This window comes from Aspergillus fumigatus, chromosome 2 (assembly GCF_000002655.1).
Source record: "Aspergillus fumigatus Af293 chromosome 2, whole genome shotgun sequence".
Classification (NCBI taxonomy): domain Eukaryota; kingdom Fungi; phylum Ascomycota; class Eurotiomycetes; order Eurotiales; family Aspergillaceae; genus Aspergillus; species Aspergillus fumigatus.
The window spans coordinates 3,608,814-3,628,596 of record NC_007195.1 but is presented as its reverse complement, the minus strand read 5'-3'; the positions used below and the strand labels follow the sequence as shown (position 1 = coordinate 3,628,596).

The window sequence follows — 19,783 nt, the reverse complement described above, 5'->3', positions numbered from 1 at the left end:
GATATATTTACAACAATACCATATGCGACATGAAGAGCTACTTGCCTAGTCTGACCCATGGCGCTCATGCTTGAATCAGATAAGAATTTGGGACTCTCTTGAGGCTTAGTTCGACCCTGGTAAGCAATCGCAGCCACGGAGATATTTGATTGCAGAGGCGGAGTCGAAGTAACCGAAGAGCAACGGGTGAAGCACCCCAGAAGGCAAGTTCTATTTACCTTTCCCATTTGTAGGACACCAATATTGGAAGCCTTAGAGGGTGGGTTATGCCTGAGGCTACATATCAAATCACGAGTTATCATCTGGCTGTAGCCTGTAATAAGTCCTCCAAGGGCCAGTAGTAACGTTATTGATTGCCGGCGCATCATTCACAAACCTCCCTCGTGGTATTCCTCATGGACTCTGATTTCTACCTACTGTACGCGCAAACGAACATCTCCCAAGATTTTGTCAAACGACAATACAAGGCGGACTCTGAGATCGCTCCGGTGTGGCCCTGGTCGACGGCTGGGACCTGGAAGGAACGAACTGTTCTCCCCGCATCTCATGTATTAGGGGATTGGGGAGTTGACCATCGCAAACAGATGACTTCGTGTTCATCTGAATAGATATCTATTGCCCCTCTGGAGAGATAATCGAACAGCCAAGGAAATCTCTATCTGTGCTCCGTAGAGATTCAGCCCTATGTGGCCGGTTTGTGGAGCGGCCCACTTGACTAAGCGCCTCAGCCTTGCCTGCGCCACATCACTTACTGCCTTGGTGCCATGGATCTCAGGCAAATTCCAAGAGCACAGCCGACATATGACGACGATGTACCCCGTAGACAGGAACTAATTTCATCATATAAGTTGACCATTGTCCCTGATTCTCGCTACTTTTGATTATATCCTCTCCTTGTCAAATCTTTAGGATCCTTGATATACAGTCCACAAACTGAAAGGAATCCGACTATGTCATACAACCAATATCCCCCACCAAATCGTATGCCCCCCCCGCATGCCTATTAGAATTCTGCTGCCTATTATAACTGGATAGACTGACTGACTCCTCTGCAGAACCCCCCTACCCTCAGTACGGGGCTCCTCAAGGCTTTTCACAACCGCCTTACCCCCAACAATCGGGTTACGGTGGTTTTCCCCTTCCTCAGGGCCACTATAATCGACCACCCCCGCCTGCCCCGTCGCCAGGCGGATATCCTCCGGCTCCCGGACCAGGATATCCCCATTCGCCGCCGCCTCAGCCTCCATATGGCGCTCCTTCGCAACATCCGTACCCTCCACAAGGCGGTCCTGGATACCCTCCACCTGCGGGCGGGTATCCCCAACCCGGACCCTATGGCGCCCCACCGGTAGGAGGGAGCGGCTATCCCACACCACCACCGCAACAGTTCCAAGGCCCACCCGCCATGCCTTCTCTGGGTTATGTTCCTGGCCAAATGGCACCGGGCGACTTCCGCCGTGAAGCAGACCTCCTCCGCAAAGCGATGAAAGGGTTCGGTACTGACGAGAAGATGCTCATCCAAGTACTGTCTAAACTCGACCCCCTGCAAATGGCCGCCGTTCGGTCCACCTACACCAACCATCACCACCGGGACCTCTACAAGGACGTCAAGTCCGAAACAAGCAGCTACTTCCGCCAGGGCCTGCTCGCCATCATCGACGGACCGCTCCTTCACGACGTGCAGTCCCTCCGCGAAGCAGTCCAAGGCCTCGGCACAAAGGAATGGCTCTTGAACGATGTCGTCCTGGGCCGCTCAAACGCCGATCTCAACGCCATCAAGGCCGCCTACGAGCACACATTCCACCGATCCCTCCAAAAGGACGTCGAAGCCGACCTCTCCTTCAAAACCCGCTCCCTCTTCTCCCTCGTCCTCCGCGCAGAACGCCACGAACCCTCTTACCCGATCAACCCCCAGCTCATCGAGCAGGAAGCCCGCGCCATCCACGCCGCAACCAGCGGCCGCGTCGTCAACAACGTCGACGAAGTCTGCGGCATCTTCGCCCGCGCGTCGGATCCGGAGCTCCGCGCCATCAGCCAGGCTTTCGGCGCTCGGTACAACTCGTCGCTGGAGAGCCACATCGAGAAGGAGTTCTCCGGGCATATGAAAGACGCCCTGCTGCATATGCTCCGCACCGCGCTGGACCCGGCCATGCGGGACGCGGACCTGCTCGAGGACTGCATGAAGGGGATGGGCACCAAGGACGAGAAACTGGTTACTCGGGTCGTGCGCTTACACTGGAACAGACAGCATCTCGACCAAGTCAAGCGCGCGTACCACCATCGGTACAAGAGGGATCTCATCGCCAGAGTCCGCGGAGAAACTAGCGGGGATTACCAGAAGTTAATGGTTGCGCTGCTCGAGTGATTATGATTTCTTCTTCGATTCTTTCCATGTCGTTCTAACCTTTATTACTGGGTGGTTTCTTGCTTTCGTTGCCATACCATGCTGGCTTACTTCTTTGCTGTGATACCACGATGATACGTTTTATGGCTTGATGTGTTTTGGCGGGTACAGGCCCGCCATGATTGAAACACAATATGATTGAGCAACTGGGTCGTTGCTCAAATGGAGATAGTCCTAGCTAGAGAAAACCTATGAAATACAACTCGATGAAATGCATTTGCTCGCATAAATCTCCTGTTTCTGTCGCATTATGTTCACATTATACATCACACATCAATCGTAAGTCGTATCCCATGCAATACTCGAATAAGCAATTCATGCAGGCCATTTTCATGACAAAATTGGCAAACTAGACGATCTCCCCAACAACAGTAACATGCGATCCGGGAAACAGTCCCGTCTGACCAGCATAGCAGCCCCAAAACCAATCGTCGTTGATGTTCTCAACCTCCGTAATCTCCGCCCCGCGTGGGAACATCAGTTCATCCTGGACATCGTCCTCGGGATACCACGACCAGAGCGCATGAACGATGAGGCCAATGCCACCGTCCGGTGGGAAGCGGCGCAGGAACGGTGGTGAATGGGAACTGGTAGGTGTGGCTGTTTCGGAACTGGGGCCTGAGCCCGAGCCTGATCCGCTGCCACCAGGGGCAGACATTGGGAAGGAGTTGCTGCGATCATTGCTGGCGGCTGCCCAGGAGGTTCGCACGCGAGAGGCCTTCTTCCGCCGCTCAGACCCTTCCTTCCAGCTCCAGTCGCCGGTTCCGACTTCAGGGGTTGGGACGGCGGCTGCGTGTTCGTCTTTCAGGGCGCGGCCGCCCACGAGGTCGCGCACGACGACCCTTCTTTGGCCTTCATTGTGGTCTTCGAAGCCGACAACAACCATGCGGTGGCCCCTGACACAACGGCGCCAACCATTGTGACCGTTTTCCTTGCTGATTTTGCCTGTGGCGACGAGTTTGAGGTAGCAGTTTGCGCAGACGTCGTAGTCACCTTCATTGCATTCAAGACAGTGGAACCTCGTGGCTGACGCTGGGATGGGGTATGTACAGATGTCACACTTGGTTGAGAAAGAGAGGATCCTGTATATTTCGTTCCCGGTATCGGCGGTAGTAGGAGGAGCTGATGGATGGCTAGGCCCATCAGTCAGGTCACTACCAGCCGGTACTGGTGCGCTTGAGCGATCCCCAGGCGCAAGTCGACAGACAGGTAGAAGGGCGTGCGTGCAGCATCGTCCTCGATTAACACATTTATTGCAGAAGCCCCAGTCCCCCTGATTGCAATCGTTGCATTTCCAGTAGCACTTGTTCGCCACAGCGTGGCAGATGTCACAGAAGAGTCCTGTTTGTAACCTCTGGGCTGGATCGTCGCTAGTCAATTCTGTTCCGCTACTTGTGCGATGGACATTTTCAGCGGGCCGCAAATATCTGGAAAACTGTAAAACATGCGCTATCCCGGGGGATGGCATAGGCTGGCCGGTCGAGGAGGCAAGCATTCTGTCAAAATTAACTTCTGCAGAAGGACCAAAACCCGCCCATTGCAAACAGCCGCGGCCGAGACGATAGCACCGCAAGCATATGTGGAAGTTTCCATCTTTGCATTGTAGACACTTTTTGTGAAGCTCATATTGGATATTCTGCTTGCCACACCGGTCGCAAGAGATGGAAGGTTCGGTGAATGTTGCTGAAGGACGTTGGGTGGCGTGGGATCGAGAAGAGGAAGGTCGAGAGCGTGGGTTAGCAGGACTGCCTACGGCCGGTGGAGAACTACAGACAGGTGATCCAGCTGTGGTATGTTCTAAGCGCGCAGAAAAAGAATGATTGGGTGTGCTCGGTGAAGCTACCGACGCAGGCGAGAAATTGAGTGGTCTGCCTGAGACAGGTTGTCGAAGATCGCGGTTCCTGGCTTCTGGGGTGAATATATTCGGGACATTCTGCTCCGACGCTGTTGCCGGTCGGGGCCTCGGAGCAGTCGACAATTCGGCCGCGCGAGCTCGAGAGGACTGAGAAGGACGAGGGCGATCCGAAGCTATATCGCTGGACGATCTCGCAGCAGGTCGCAAGGCGTCTTCCGATGTGGACGCCGCATTGACAGGAGCCGGCGACGTCCTCCTCCTCCGAGTCCCCTGATCCGAAAGACGTCGCTGATGATTAAACCCCTCCGAGCGCGAGACAAGTGGCTCCAGCAGATATGGCCTTGACACAGGTGGATTCCTTGAGGATGGTTGTGGAGTGGGCGACGCCGGTGGTCTCTGCACAGATTGTGATCTTGCACGCGGTCGCGGCGACGCTTGTGGTTCCTCATCCGCCTCTTGTCTCTGCCGTGAGCGCGGCCGTCGCATGTGTCTTCGCCGATAAGCATCGGCGATGCGCTCAGTCAGTTCCTCTTCCTGCGCCGGCCCAAGATTATCCAGGTCGATACCATTCAGCAGTCCGTCTTCGATGATCTGTCGCAAGATCTCCTCTTCCATCGTTTCGGTATCAGAAAAGCTGAGCAGTGATCGCAGACTGGACTGATGCTCGATCCGCCTCGTTCTCTCCGAGTTATCCTCCGTACGGGCCCCAGGCTGTCGCCGCAGTACACGCTCCTCCTCACGCCGTCGTCTTGAGCGACCGTCCGCTCTCCGTCCATCAGCGTCGACGCTCTCGGCTTGCCTGCTTCTTGAAGATTGTCCTGTACCCGCCCTGCTCTCTCGCAAACTCAATTCACGAACCTCCTCCAGCAACCGTCGATCTTCGACGTCGGACGCCGTACCATCCTGGCCCGAAGACGAAAGCACAGGAAACACCGACTCTCCATGCTTGTATCTCTGCGCAACCTCCTCCTTCTCCTCGGCTGACTTGACGCGCTCAGGGTTGGCTGCGAGGACCATGTCCAACAGCGTCGTAACGGTGGCATTGGGTCGTGTGTCGCGCACTACGGCCCGACAGGCTGGGCAGGTGAATTGTGGGATGGATGAAGACGGCCGCCGACGGGATGCCTGCGCAGCAAACCATTCTTTCAGGCACGAACCGCAGAAGGTGTGTAGGCAGTTTAGGAGGGTGAGGGGTTGGTAGAGCAGTTCTGTACAGATCTATAGATTGTTCGGGGACAGTCAGTGAGAGGTCAAGTAAGGAATTTTGAGATCTCCCATATTGATCTGTCAAATACTATCAGATTACCCACCGCCAACACGAGGCTAACGATTGAAGGAGAGGTGTTTGACGTTGTGGTCCTCGTGCGAATCCCATCCCACCCGGCGATGAGATCCCGATCAAATGACGCAAGAAGCAACATGATCATGCAAAGTACATACCGAGCAAGTCAGTTCTTTCTCGAGGTCCTGCAATCCAGGACCCCCGCGAGACTCGTTTGACATGAGAAATGAGGAAGGAGGCCTCCTCGATCAGTTCTGTAGCATACAGAGAGACTGGTAGCGGATCGATAGCTATTGTTGACGAGGGGAAAGTAAACAGTTGGGCTGGATGTGATGGTGCGTCCCGTGGATCTCGGCGAGCCAAGGCGCCACGGAAGGATGAGAGATCTTGGATAGTGTACGCTATTCTTAGAACTCATCTGAAGGAGTCATTAATCTTGAAACCATCAACAAATTGTATGCTAAGTTGAAGTTACTTATGGCATGTATTCAGATAATGCTACGCTCATCATCCATTCCATGAAACATTGGACACCGTTCTCGTACACCGCAATTGTAAGAAATCGACAAACAAGCCAAGCCAACAAGCTCACTCTTGTTCATGCTTTTGTTTCTCCCAGAACCAACGGTACATACCCTTCCATTCTGTCGTATCATCCTCCACATAATCTCTCACCAACTCTGCGGTCGGGTTGGTATCAGACCACGGCCCATCGGAGCCAACGTGGTATCCAGTTGAGGCATCCACACCGGAAGATCCAGCAGTCGAAGCCGTATCCACAGAGACATGACCAGGATGGTGCTCAAGCATCTCCTCGGCACCTTCCTTAGCTTTCTCTGCTAGATCTCGCGCACCCTCTCGGGCGGCTTCAGCGAATTCCTCGGCCTGTTCGCGCGCGCGTTGAATCAGTTCTTCGGGCGTAGGATACCGCCTCAAGACAATAAGAAGAAGATAATAGCTCTGCACGATGAGCGAATAGACGGCATCCTTTGCTAGCATGGTAAAGCCATGCGAAAAGAAACCCTTGAGAACTTCCCCGGGGAGGCCCGCATACAGCGCGGAAACACCCTCGTTGCGTGCAATAGCCAGCACATCCATAATGATTTGAGGTGCAAACGAAATCCCGTCCTCGGAGACGCTCTTAATGCTTGGTTTTCCGCTATTCCCCGAGCCATCGACCTGCGCTCTTGTCTTGGCCATGGAAAACGGGTATGTGATCGACGATGCAGCGGACTTGCTAATGGCAGCTAAAAGGAAAGTCGTCGCTGGCGAAGGTTTTCCCCGCTTTTTCCGAGACAAAAGTGCATACTTCAAGACTTCATTCAGGAAGAAAGTGATGGACGGATTCAGTGTGAGAATGAGCGACGCGGAATACCCGGACCAGAACCCCCTCAGCCCTTTTTCCGTCTTGATCCGCGCAGCGATATCCTTCGTCGAAAGAGCTTTTTTCCCAGGCGCCGCCTGCTTCCTCGCCACGATATTAGCAAGTGGCGTGGTAAAGAGCTTCGCAAATGCGCCGGCCAGCACACCGATCGCCAACTCATCGAGAATCGGAAGGACGACATGCTTCGACCGCCGCCCATCGCCATACCGAGCCCGGATCCTCCGCTGCCTGAAAAAACCATACGCGAGGAAAAACAGAAACGAGTCCGCAACTGTCTTGACCGTATCTTGTGCAAGACCCGTGTAGAAACTCCCCAGGCCCTCTTTGGCATAAATCTTGCGTGTTGCGTCAAGCACATCGGTGTACTCCTCATCTTCCTCCTCGTCTAGGTCCTCGGATTCCGACTTGTTCTTTTTCTTCGTCCTTCGTTGTGCCTGCGTCTGTAGTCGAGTCACAATCAGACTGAGCGGGTATGTGACAACGTTGGATATAGCCGCTCCCACGGCCCCCGCGACTGCATTCCCAACGGCAGGCAAAGCCGGACCACGTAGTGCAGCTCTCTTCCAGTCCTTCTCCGGTGGTGGATTATCATATCTATAGTACAGTTGATACGAGTCCTACCCAGTGCCACCCAGTCAGTAATCCTCACTTGCTATTCAAAGAGCTGCATTCCGGATCTTGTAGATCAACAAAAATAAACATACCAGTTCAGACTCGTAGGCGACTTTATACTCTGACATGCTTTTAGCGGCTAAGAAACAGAACAGCAATTGATTAATGATGAGATGAACAGAGTCGGTGGCAAGTCAATTGATAGCTCGTGAGGAATACCGACCACATGTGATAGCCTTATGTCATTGTGGACATACACTGTGTAGGTAAGCCCGATTGTCAACGAACGTCAGGTCCTGCTGTTCCCAATAACAAAACAGGAGATGGACCTGTCCAATTTATGACAGCCACACCAAGTCCGAGCCGTCATATCATGATTACTCTTACAAAAGACCGAGGTTCAACAGCCATGCGGAGGGAGAGCAGGGCGGATAACGTCATGCGCACGTGTTGGTCCGTGCACGACACAACGGTCGCAGATTACACCATGTGACCTTTCTGGAATCCTTTCGATAGCATACTACATTACGACTTCAGAATCAGGACAATTCAATCCCAGTGAAATTGATTGTATTCACTAGCTCTAAGAAGCAAGGAATCCACAATTCACTGCAGTTGAGAGAAGACCCAAACCAGCCGGTCCTCCAAGCCCATATGATAAAACCAGCAGAAGATTGTCAAGACCAAACTAGCCCATTCCAAACCCCATTGAAACCCCGTACATAAACCTCAAAGATCCAGAAAAGCATCACAGCATGAACACATAAAGCCAATATACAAGTCTCCGGGCTTTCCCTCTATCGACCGTCACCAAATGCTCAACCAGACACAGCAGCGGTCGGAGAAAGCCATGTAAATTGGAGTCGGGACTCGGGACTCGATGTGATGATGAATAACAAAGCGTGAACGTTTAGCCACCGAAACCGTAGAGGGTCCGGCCCTGACGCTTGAGAGCATACACGACATCGAGCGAGGTAACGGTCTTGCGCTTGGCGTGTTCAGTGTAGGTGACGGCATCACGGATGACGGACTCGAGGAAGGACTTGAGGACACCACGGGTCTCCTCGTAAATCATGGCGGAGATACGCTTGACACCACCACGGCGGGCGAGACGGCGGATAGCGGGCTTGGTAATACCCTGGATGTTGTCACGCAAGATCTTACGGTGACGCTTGGCACCACCCTTGCCAAGACCCTTGCCTCCTTTGCCGCCTGTAGAACATGATTGTTAGTCACTGTTAACTTCAAAAGAGACAAAGATAGCGTAATGGCTATCAGTGTCGAGATGAATGGATACAGGGTACTGCACAGATGACGCGTTGGCCTTGAGACAGTAGCAAGGTGTCACGTGCATCCACCCCATGTTTCATCGTTAACCCATCTCAACCGCAAGCCATCGACAACCAAGAGTGATAAGCGCAACAGAAGGGAAAGAAGCATATCAAGTATGTACTTACGTCCAGTCATATTGTAAAATAAAATTCAAAGATAAGATGATAAGAAAATAGATAAAAGGTTGATGAAAACGACCCGCAGAGCTGATGGCAGATGTGGCGCGTCGCTGGCTGGATTGAGTAGTAGGAAAAGGGAAGAAAAGAGATCAAGTCAAGAAGCAGGGACGAAGAAGGCGTTTTCTTAAATATGTCTTCTGGGCGGTCAGCAAGCGACAGCGTGATTTTTCGCGGTTTCAGTGCATGACTAAGCCCAGGGGTTGATCTGGAAGGGTTAAAAAGCAATGAGACGAGATGATTGGCGGGTGGAGGATGGAAAAAAGGGCGTTATGAACGGCTGCTTTCAAGCCCATGTTTCTGCCGTTGGTTTCTGGCGCAGTTTTTTGCCGCTGTGAACCAGCAACGTGGGCGCATCAGGCGGGTAAGATCACGTGGCGGCTTGGCAACACACCTTATCACCAACGTCAAGGTATCTATTTACAAGGGAAGCTGTGCGTTAGAAAAGTATAGATATACGTAGTCAATGCTAATTATGGATTCTGTCTGTTGTGATCAAGCTATGTCTTACAATCACTCCTGTTAATCCAATCGGGAGTTAAACCCAACAATCCTTCTAGGTTCGAGCCGATCTGGGGTTCTATCTTTCCAGCACTCCACTTCTAAACCTGCAGCCAGTCCTAGTCATGTCTAAAGGTAGACATGCTCGGTTTTGCATGGGCTACAAGGCTACAAACTAAAGACAGAGAAGCACTGAAGCAGAAATAATAACCGTGTATAATGTGTTGAGATTTGTCGTTGCCTCCACATATCATACCAGAACTACCTACATGTGGCAGACAATACAAAGAAAGGCATTGCTACCCGCCCAAGGAACCGTAGTAAAGACAGCAAAATGTAGCGCAAGACCCCAAACTCCATGCAGAAACTCAACTAAAGTTGAGCAATGTTCGATAACAACAGCGTACACTGTGGGGAAACTTTTCCTGATTGCAAATGCTTCATCTCATAGAATGCTGTCAAGCAGACTATCAGACTACTATGCAGGAACAAACGATAAGAAAATTCGTATCATCGTACTCATTAAACAAATCAAGACTGATAACAAAAAGACCACACTGAGCGCAATCATGCATAAACATAACTTGCTTTCCACCATAATCATTGCTTCGTGGAGTAGAGGAAATCAAGCAAGTACAAGGCACTTCCCCGCGGTTTATGGTACTTCGCAAAGGGAAAAGCCTCAATACTTGACTTGAACACCAGAGTAAAGGAGAGGGAAAAATGAGTATTAAAATCAGGTTAGCAAGCCATGGCTATTATGCGCAATGGCAACAATAGGTCCCCTGCTAATTCAGCAAACAACTGATCGGGTAGAGAAGTGATGGTTTGAGGGATGGTCGATGAATGTATCCCTCGAGTACATCGTCTCACAAGTGGGTATCAAAGTACTGTGCGACCTTCAACCATAGCGTGAGAAGAGGTACAATGACGGTGAAGATGGACCCAATTTGTTTATCGGTAGTCATGGAAGAGCCAAACTCACCCTCTGATGACTGCCGGGGTCGAGCTCTCTTTTAAGAAGTTGCTCTGCACGTGAGAGTGATGAGCATAGTCGAAATGAGGTGGTGATGATGAAGCTGCACGAGGGCTTGAGCTGACTGGGCTAGCAGACGACGAGCAGCTATTCCCATAGTCGATGCCCAAGACCTCTGTCGAACGCGGTGAGAGAGGGGGGGACAAGGATTGTGCGGGGGAGGTGCTAGATGTGCTCGGAGGATCGGGATGCGATTTCCCGTTACTAAGTGAGTCGTTTGTGCCATTGGAGCCCTTCGTGGATCCATAGAAACAGAACTTGTCGACGAGTTCTTTGTACACAGATGAATCATGGTGAGGTTTGCTGGACAAGAGGGACGAAGGCTTGACGTGTTCCCAGTGTGCAAGTTGTGAGCTGACCTCGCTAACTGGGGAGACCTTCTTGACATATAGACCTTCCGGCGGGACAGGGTCTTCGTTCACAGGGTCAGACTTGGTAGTGTCAGACTTTGCTCGAGCGGTCAGAGTCGTGCGATCATGGGCAGGCTTGGTCCGCATGACGGCGGACAAGGAGGCCCCAAAATCATAGCGATTTCCGAACGCTTGCCGTGCTTGCTTCTCACGGGAAGCAGACATTCTGTGAACCTCCTTCAACAGATTCTCGGATGAAGATTCCTCTTTCAAGGGTTTCTTGGGCCGACCAAAGGACAAATAATCGTTCATATCCTCATCAAAATCATCGAGCGAGGAAGGCATCGAAGGACGGCTGTTGACGCCGGCAAAGCTCTTGCTACGAGGAAGAGTTGGGCGCGAGGTTGCAGCGGATGGCCTCCGCGGCTCTGGGCGTGGCCGGGGGATCCGAACGAAGTTGACTTGGTAATTCATGAAATTATTGTTGTCCCAAAATTCCTGCCCAGCCACGCTATAGCGGACGCAGACAAACATGGTTTTCTGCTCCAAGTTTGCATGGTCAGTGAGCTTGATGCTGAATGTAAACCGGTCGTAGCCGTCATTAGCTTGCTTCCGACGGACATCGTCACTGTATTCCGCAGTAACTTCAGAGACTGTCCTCCAGTAGTCGAAGGTAAAGCGAGCGGCAATGTGCTTCTGAAAAGCCAGATTGGCAACCGCCACCACGCCAACCAATGTATCCTTGTCCGATGATAGGAATAGTCGTTCGAGCCGCACCTTTTGAAGAGCTCTAGAGGAGACATCCTTCGGGAAGTTTGAAAGTCGAATCTCCCGCTCGAAGGAAGGCGCCTCAAAAGGAAATTCACTTTCGTTGTTATAGTCCTCCGCAGGAGACGTGTTGGCACTGACCGCCTGTGGCTTGTCCAACTGCAAGAAGTGACGAATGTGTTCAAGTTGAGAGTCAAAATGCACCGCCTTCGCGTAGGTGGGCGTACCCGGCATGCTAGACGGCCGCCGCCGCGCCGACGGAGGGCGAAGGGCGGGTCTCACAAGTTCCCCTGACTTCTTTCGCACCATAGGCTGCTTTCTCTGGGGCTCATCATCCCTCTCGCTCTCTTCCGGTGAGCTTGTCAAAGCTTCTTCGTTCTTCTGCGAGATGGAGCTTTCGGTTACCGACCGAGAGTGTGAGATTTTGCGAGCCTCCTTGGATAGTGGTGTACGAGAAGACTCCTGCGGTGTCGTACTCGACGACGACTTCTCTGCTGCTGCTTCCCTCTCTGGAGACGGCGTCCTTCGCTGCTCAATGGACCTCACGGCCGCCTCAAGTTCCTCCAGTTTCAGTGCATCCCGGTGCTGATGCGTCAACTCTTCATCACTTGAATTCGGAGCCGACTCCGGTGGAGAGATCACGGCCCCTGGAGGGATCATGGCATCGCTTATCGGGGGCGGAGATTGCCGGACACTAGCCAGAGCGTCGACGACATGGTTAGTTTTAGGAGGACGATTGTCAGCAGCTGGGAAGACAAAGGACTTGCTGCTCGACGGGCTCCTTCTGTGCCTGCGAACATAAGCGGTAGATGAGTAGGAACGTGGGAGGTGCGGACGCCCAGCTTTCGAGGCGACCGATGGTGGTGAGCTGGGACAAGAGTGAGAGATGGGTTGAGAGTGTTCAATGTGCTGCGCAGAAGGCGACGACTTCAACGGCGCAGTGTATGGCATCCGGCCGGACTTGTGTGGCTAGACACAAGATGCAGGCTGACGATAGAAAGGTCCAAATGAAACAAGCTGTGTTAGATACAGCTTGAAGAGAGCAACCTTGATCCGCAGACGAAGGGATCAAAGGATGAGTCGTTCAAAGAAACGGCCCCTGTAAATACAACCTGACTGAGAGTTAGTCGGGAAGGGTCGCTCTTGTCAAAGACTGTACAAAAGCAGGGCAGTGACAATGGGCTTCTATCTGATGTGCAACCTCACATCAGAGACAAATGACGGTGTCAAGCGGGTAGATTGTCGCCGTGGTCAATTAATCGGACTCAGTGACGACAAAGGAGGAACTTGACAGAAGATTTGGGCAGATTGGAGGTGGAAGGGCGTTTGCATTATCAGTAGAAGGAGCGTTGGAGCGCAGTCATGTCACTGTCCGGACAAGAGAGGTAACGAAGGTATCACGGTACAAGTCCTTGAGTAACGCAAAAGAGGAATCAGGATAAGAAAAGATTTGAGAAAAGAGTAACCGGCATTTAATTTTTTTCCCCCGGAAGATAGCGAAGAAGAAAAGAAGATTGGCGAGAAGGGTGTGTAGCATTGAACATTGCACAGTTGCGAGCTGCATGTACATACCTTGTGGACTCGACATCTAGCGAGGAGGCAAAAGTGGTGAACAAGAGGATGGCCGGAAGTCGTAGGAAGGTAACTGGAAGTAGATGGGAGGAACACAGGAACTTTAAAGTTTTACAGGGCCATGAAAAACGAACGAGGCGCAAACCGATAACGGACACTCCAGTACTGTGAGAGGATAGGAAGAGGACAAGAATTAAGCAAGGTCAGGAGAGAGAATGAATGGTAATGGAGGGGGAGGGAAGTATATGAGAGGCAAAAAAAATAAAAAAAAGGAAAAAAGAAAAAGAATAGGTGATAATTCAAGAAAAGAGGGAGCTGCAGTACGGAGTTAATAAAAAAAGAATAAACAGGAATGACAGCAATTGATAAGAAGAGCAGATCCCCCGTGTACTCAGAGTTAGATGTAGACTATCACCTATGGTCTAGAAGAGAAAGAACCCAGAAAAATCCGGTATCTAAAACATGAGCCTCTCGCGAACCAAAGAACTAATCAACGGAGAGATAGATGTGGAGGCAAAATTTATTAAGGGGACGTCCTAAGCGTTGAGATTACAATATGGAGTAGTAGTATTGCATCTTTAGTTTACTTTCTGATTTGCTTTGAATCTTTTATTGATCTTTATAATTGTACGGTGCTAAAGAGAGGGGAACTTTCTATCCGCCATGACCGTTGAATAGGGCGAGAAGCCGGCCGAGTATGTACATAGAGGCACTACTGCACATTGATAGTTGCCGCAGCGCCCGGAAAAGGGCGACAGATGAGGTGATGATGGGAAAATGGGGTATTATTGGTAATTACAGGCGAACTTTAAGAACGATCGAACGGTCTGGGACAGTGGGACGATCCCCAGAAGGCCCAGTCAATGCAATCCATTTAGATGGGTGGAGCCATGGCTATCTATCAGGGAGCCTTGCACTCCGGGTGTCAAGAGGACTGGATGACTCTGACTTTCCCTTTGCTACCTACCTATCCCGGTCGCTCTAACATTCAGTGGTTTGACAATCACACCAAAACCATGGGTATTTATCAAAAAAGGATAAAAGTCTGATGAGTTAATTGCTCAATTAGCAATCAAGTGGTAATGGTGTTAATGCCTGAATACATAGGTAGTCTCGTTTCTTCTTGAGTGTACTCAATATGTAAGTACTTAGTACTTTAAGTGTCTATGTGTGGCTTAGTGAAGGGCAGGTGGAGGACAGGTGATCGTCAGTCCTGCATGTTCGGAGTATCGTGGCCCACTTTGTAGATGTACATCCCATTGCATACATACGTAGCTGTCAATGTATGTCTATGGAACTGGAATGCCAAAAATCAAGGAACGAGCATCCTATCTTTGGCAACTGACTGGATTGATATCCATGATCGCATCTGCGCATCTCGATCTCAAGAATTTCGATCCGGGGTCAATTTGTTACTGCAATGTGTTTTTTTCTTCCCTTCTTCTCTTATCCTTGGGAATCCTGGTAGGAAGAGGGTTTGATAAGAGAAGCACTGCACCAGAGGAACGTCAATTTTGGAAATCCACATATTCGGGAGTCCCCCTGGCCCAGGCCCAGATGTCCGAAATAGGTGATACCTCCTCGGTAACTTGTACTTGGAAGATATACTCTGTAGTACGTAGAAGATGATGAGATGATGTACTACAGTACTAAGCTGGCAGTATTTATCTAGTAGTATGGAGTTATCCACCCCACTCGCCATAGGAGCAAGAAATGTCGAACGCTAGCAAGTAGCCCCGAGTTAGCGCCAGCCTTCCCGTTCGCCACCGCCAACCACAAACAGCAGAAGCTCCTTCTCCAGTGGCCTCGGGAGGTCTAGATACTGTGCATCAAAAAATGTAGGGAGAAAGTTGTGTCGTGTCCTTGATATCCGTTCTTTGATAATCAAACTGCGGCCTACAATAAAGTGTAGATTTTGATCATATCGGATACAAGTAGACGCCAGGGAGAGAGGTCACAGTATTATCAATGTTTTTTTTGGCCCCTTAAAAAAGCTATTCTAGCGAGGAGTGCATGTTCAATTATGTGTATCACCAACAGCCAGAAAGAATTATATGTGGTACCACTTTCTTGACTCTTGTCAAACAGAAGTATTTCCCCATCTACTTCAGTCAGTCCCACCAGGGGCACAATTCAGTTGTGGAAGGCTCGTTCTTTTACTCCATATTAGATTGAGAACTGTGGTGAGAATTCTATTGGCCGATGATCTTGAAACAAAACCCTGTTTTCCCGTTGTTCTATTCGATCAATACGAAACCGCATCGTGTCTCTTCTGAACTGCCTGGACTGTGGGGGTTTGCTTTACGGGATGAAAACCTATGGATATGCCAGGATTTCGAGCAGGGAGGGACTGACTCCAGGAGGATATTAACGAGTACACTGTTTTGCGTAACGTATTGAGCTCACGAGTCACGCCAAAGCAATGTGCTATCATACAAATCTGTATGCTACACTACAATCAGTGCTATCTTCAAGGATCGTGAATGGCAACAATATTAATGTCGACAACATAATGACCATAATTAATAATGAGTGGAAATCAGTTAGTATTGAAGGTTCATCTGTAGGTGTACATAGTAACTGGTGTTGGAGAGGGAAAAATGTCAACCAGATTTTCCTTGGAAACTGTCTTTCTCTGACGTCAGGATCCTAATCCAAACCTCCGAGACTTCCTTGTTCCCACCACCTATTGACAGGAGTTGTCCTAAAAAAGTCAATCCTTGGCAGTTTAACTTTTTCTAGCTGGGATATGCGTTGTTTCATTGGACGTTACCCGTGCATGTACACCAGTCTGCACGGACATTGTGGCTGCAGCTATTCCTTGGCTACTGGGCCAGGCCATTGACAGGGTTCTGGGTTGTCGCTTGCGAAGCTTGGAAACTCCATCACCTCATCCATCGATTTTGGTTACAGCATTTTACCTTGTTGGAAGATTCTTGTCTGAGTAATAAGTATACCAGCAGAATACCAGCACGAAATGTGTTGATAAATTTGATGTCTATTAGTGTTTCATGACATAAGTTTGCTAATTAGTCGAAGAATATATAAGTGTGAGAAGTATTTGCGGTCTATTTGATTTTTCAACTGCCACTGCTTTGTAGCGCTCAGCGATATCATCGCCGACTGTCGGAATAAGCAACCATCTCCTGTTGCGATGGTGTGATTTATGAGCTTTGAGTTTCATCTTTTGTAGGTGTGAGTACGAAATACTCACTCCGAAAAGCCCTTCATATTTTTCATCCATATCTCCTCGGCGCCTCTGATGATCGTGAGTAATATTTTAATTTCTGTACCTATATATTTGATAATGTTTCGCGTTGCGAGATCAGCGCACTGCTTCTTGGCGCTAGTCTCACAATGGCCACTCTTCCACTCCTTATCAGGAGAGACTATCTGTAAGGTAGTATATAGATAGAGGCTTCGCTTGCATGCTTAGCGCAGCAGAGTTTTATTCGCCACAGTGGTACTCTTCCCCGACAATTTTACCAATCAGTTCAAAGACTAATCTCATATATCAACAGCAAAGCTTTAGTAAAAAAAACTTTTGATACTAGGTACTACTTTATATCCATCGGAAGATCTTACCTTGCTGAAAAAGATCATTTTGTTGAGCTCTACTGGTCTTGGCCACTGTTTTTCGCGTTCAGTCCTCTCCGCAAGGACCTCTTCCCTACCGCTACAGGCGAAAACTATTGCCCTCCTCGCTCATTGAACTTTTGTGAGTGATCGAGTTACTAGCTATCAATCAGAAACATGGTTCCCACAGTACAACTCAAAAATGTTAGTAACTGCACAATTCTGCTGTTGGCGCAAGGAGGAAATTCGGAGCGCACATCGAACTGCACGTTTTCATTCCTAGATCACACAATTGATCTACTCCTTGATTCTTGACTCCAGACTCCCAAAATCCAGACAAAGCGGTTACCTTTTACTGTGCGAATAAGCCAAGAGTCTTGATGCAAGCATTTGACCCCTCGCAAGAAGACCATGGACACTGGTCGTATGAGATCCCTGTTAGGCCATTTGGAGGTACCCCCCAATCGTGGAAGTTTCGGCTCAGCCTTGTTGAGGAACTGATTGGTTCCCTTGAACATTATTCAGTCGCACTATCTACGTTCATGTTCGCTATATTGAGGTGATCCGTTGTTGGACTCGGCGTGACGCCGTCCGATGGTTGTGCTCCACTCCACCATTTTCTTCAGTGGACCTCCTTCCACATCGCCCAAGTATCTAGACTACGACTGATACCCTGTTGACACCACTACGACTATGTTCGGGCCGTCAGTGCTTCCTCCTTTAGTTCCACTCTTCATCCCGACTAATAATCGGTTGACATCCATCCCATTGTAAGCTCTGGGTCTGTCTTCCGAACTCTAATTCTTCGCTTCCCACAGCACGGACACAGCACAAAACTCACGTCTCCAGATTTCTCTTTGACTTCACACCAATGCCAAGGTAGAACGCTTCGGTGGAGGCGGTATGCTTTTGGTCTACAACCTGCATGTCTGGGTTCCTCTGAAAGCAGTGCAACTCACGTTGTCTCCTCCATCACTCTACGCATTGCCCATATGCAGCGTGCAAGGGGCTCAAAATATGCAGGCGGTGAGAGTTTTTGTCTTGGACCCTATCTGAGTTTCTTGCCCTCCCCTCTCGGCGCATCAAAGTGGACGTGCTTACTCCGAGCTCGCCTTCTCCAGAAGGTCCAACTCAATGACTGCGGTGTGTTGCTGTAGTCCGTGCTCTTATTCGACGGAGGACTACCCCAATCTTGTCCCTGGTCAGCACTTTGTGGAGCCTTGGGGAAAATATGTCGATAGCTTGATGGCAGCTTTCCGAAATCGGTGGATTCTGTGCCGCTCCTCTGATAGGCCTGGAAGCTGGAGAGCTCCACCAGCGAGCACTGAGAATAGCAAAGGAAGGGATTTATCATAGCATGATGGCCAATCCTGCCCAATTGTCTTTGTAGCAACTACGAGGCTACGAGCGAGTCACCAAGTGCAGATGTTGGAGACTGATGCGCATGTTCTCCAGGCGTCAATTGAGTGGCCCCATGCGGTGGAATCCTGTTCTAGAGGATCCCCATTTGCATACGATTTCACGATGAAAAGACAATCTCTATGCCCTGTAGGAACCTTGTGGTTCAGTAACACGCCATCAGTGTTCGAGCTAAAGTGGAAGGTTGCAAAACACGGGTACGCAGTGTATCCCGAGGAGATACTTTCTTTTTGTCAAATCAGTCTGATCTCCAATCTTCTGACGTTCCTAAACAGCAACGCTCCGTTGCAGTATGCTCCAATTGTTGTCTCTACTGACAGCCAAGCTTGCACCTCCGCCTCCTCTACCAGGTTCGCACATTACTCGAGCATGACAAAGCTGAGCTTCGTGATGGTGGGGCCCCCAGCAACCTGGGAGAATGTATGCATGGATTTGCATCAGCGAGAAGGAATTGATATGCTCCCCATCAGCTGACATTGGCGACGACTATATGCTAACACGAGGAGAGGAGAAATTGTATGCTTTGTACAAACCCATCTGTAGCACGGATGCTGTACCTGGAGAAAGCCGCAAGCCACACCGGTCTTAAAAGAATACATAGATACCCTTAGCTACAAACCTTTGCTACCAACAGAAGTCTGCGCAATCAGAGGATACAATTTAGTCGTCTACCTTCTAGGCCCCACTACAGCAGCATCGATGGACGGCCAGAACAGACCGTGCTGCGGGTGAGGCAGTAGTGGGGAGCTTACATGCTGCTCTAGTGCGCAGCGGCGGTTGCAGTAGGCTGAGGCCAAAGCACCCTCGAGCTTAGTCGATGCTCATTTTAGGGCGGTAACGTTCCATGGGTACTGATAGGAATACCATTGAGGTTACTCCGTATAGGCAGGTAAGTCGAAACCACGACCAAAAATGGTTTCAGATTTGCATGCCAGGCTGGAACCCAACTAACTCCTGAATTCCTAAAGTACTGTCCCAGATACTTTCTTCACTTGCCTAGGTCTGTTTCGACTCTGCATACAACGAATAATACTGTAGCGTCAATGCACAGACATCTGTTTTAGTGGCTGCATTCCTTGCCAATATTCAGACGGCTATACAGCTCTACAGCTCAGCTATATTCGGATATCCGTGCGATCTATCCTAGGATGTATATTATTGCATGGATGAGAAATGAATTTGACCAGTGAAACCGCATCCTTCCTCTTATCCTACATTGCAATGGCTGTGACACCAATAACCTCGCTCCCAAGGTCTCTCTTTAAACCTCTCCCTATTCATGCAGCATGAAGATAACTGTACAGGACACATGACACCTGACAAACATCAGACATGCATCCATGATCCGCCTGTCTCTATAGTTTCTGCATTACCTCCTCGTCCTCTTTGTTTCACTCGACCCCGCGGCGCCTCCACTTTGGCCTTCCACAACGCCATCTTCTCCTATTAGTCCGGATCCCCAACGCTCCGATATGACAGCCATGGCTGTCTGTTCAACTGGACCGGGCGTGTCTCG

At 50.1% G+C, this 19,783-nt stretch overlaps 6 protein-coding genes across 6 annotated transcripts; 2 read left to right on the top strand and 4 right to left on the bottom strand.

Moving 5' to 3' along the window:
• Positions 1–801: 801 nt before the first annotated feature.
• anxc3.2 (annexin) lies at positions 802–2,365 on the top strand (the record flags this gene model as incomplete). The annotated part of the gene is made up of 2 exons (XM_750629.2): positions 802–981; positions 1,056–2,365. Exons 1-2 carry the CDS (start codon positions 951–953, stop codon positions 2,363–2,365), a joined length of 1,341 nt encoding a protein of 446 aa, XP_755722.1. The 5' UTR covers positions 802–950.
• Positions 2,366–2,753: 388 nt separating this feature from the next.
• AFUA_2G13880 (SH3 domain protein) lies at positions 2,754–5,840 on the bottom strand (the record flags this gene model as incomplete). Its single annotated transcript, XM_750628.2, has 2 exons — positions 5,570–5,840; positions 2,754–5,477 (listed from the first exon to the last, which is right to left on the bottom strand). Exons 1-2 carry the CDS (start codon positions 5,684–5,686, stop codon positions 2,754–2,756), a joined length of 2,841 nt encoding a protein of 946 aa, XP_755721.2. The 5' UTR covers positions 5,687–5,840.
• Positions 5,841–5,979: 139 nt separating this feature from the next.
• AFUA_2G13870 (putative mitochondrial carrier protein) lies at positions 5,980–7,956 on the bottom strand. Its single transcript, XM_750627.2, has 3 exons — positions 7,761–7,956; positions 7,630–7,676; positions 5,980–7,542 (listed from the first exon to the last, which is right to left on the bottom strand). The coding sequence occupies exons 2-3, from the start codon at positions 7,663–7,665 to the stop codon at positions 6,130–6,132; spliced, it is 1,449 nt and encodes a 482-aa protein (XP_755720.1). The 5' UTR covers positions 7,666–7,676; positions 7,761–7,956; the 3' UTR covers positions 5,980–6,129.
• Positions 7,957–8,447: 491 nt separating this feature from the next.
• AFUA_2G13860 (histone H4) lies at positions 8,448–8,900 on the bottom strand (the record flags this gene model as incomplete). The annotated part of the gene is made up of 2 exons (XM_750626.2): positions 8,448–8,749; positions 8,774–8,900. 2 exons carry the CDS (start codon positions 8,898–8,900, stop codon positions 8,448–8,450), a joined length of 429 nt encoding a protein of 142 aa, XP_755719.2.
• An 856-nt stretch (positions 8,901–9,756) lies between these two features.
• AFUA_2G13850 (protein phosphatase regulator GAC1) lies at positions 9,757–13,526 on the bottom strand. The gene is made up of 3 exons (XM_750625.2): positions 13,273–13,526; positions 10,532–12,812; positions 9,757–10,445 (listed from the first exon to the last, which is right to left on the bottom strand). Exons 2-3 carry the CDS (start codon positions 12,649–12,651, stop codon positions 10,340–10,342), a joined length of 2,226 nt encoding a protein of 741 aa, XP_755718.2. The 5' UTR covers positions 12,652–12,812; positions 13,273–13,526; the 3' UTR covers positions 9,757–10,339.
• Positions 13,527–14,574: 1,048 nt separating this feature from the next.
• AFUA_2G13840 (uncharacterized protein) lies at positions 14,575–14,901 on the top strand (the record flags this gene model as incomplete). The annotated part of the gene is made up of 1 exon (XM_750624.2): positions 14,575–14,901. One exon carries the CDS (start codon positions 14,575–14,577, stop codon positions 14,899–14,901), a length of 327 nt encoding a protein of 108 aa, XP_755717.2.
• Between the last annotated feature and the right edge of the window lie 4,882 nt (positions 14,902–19,783).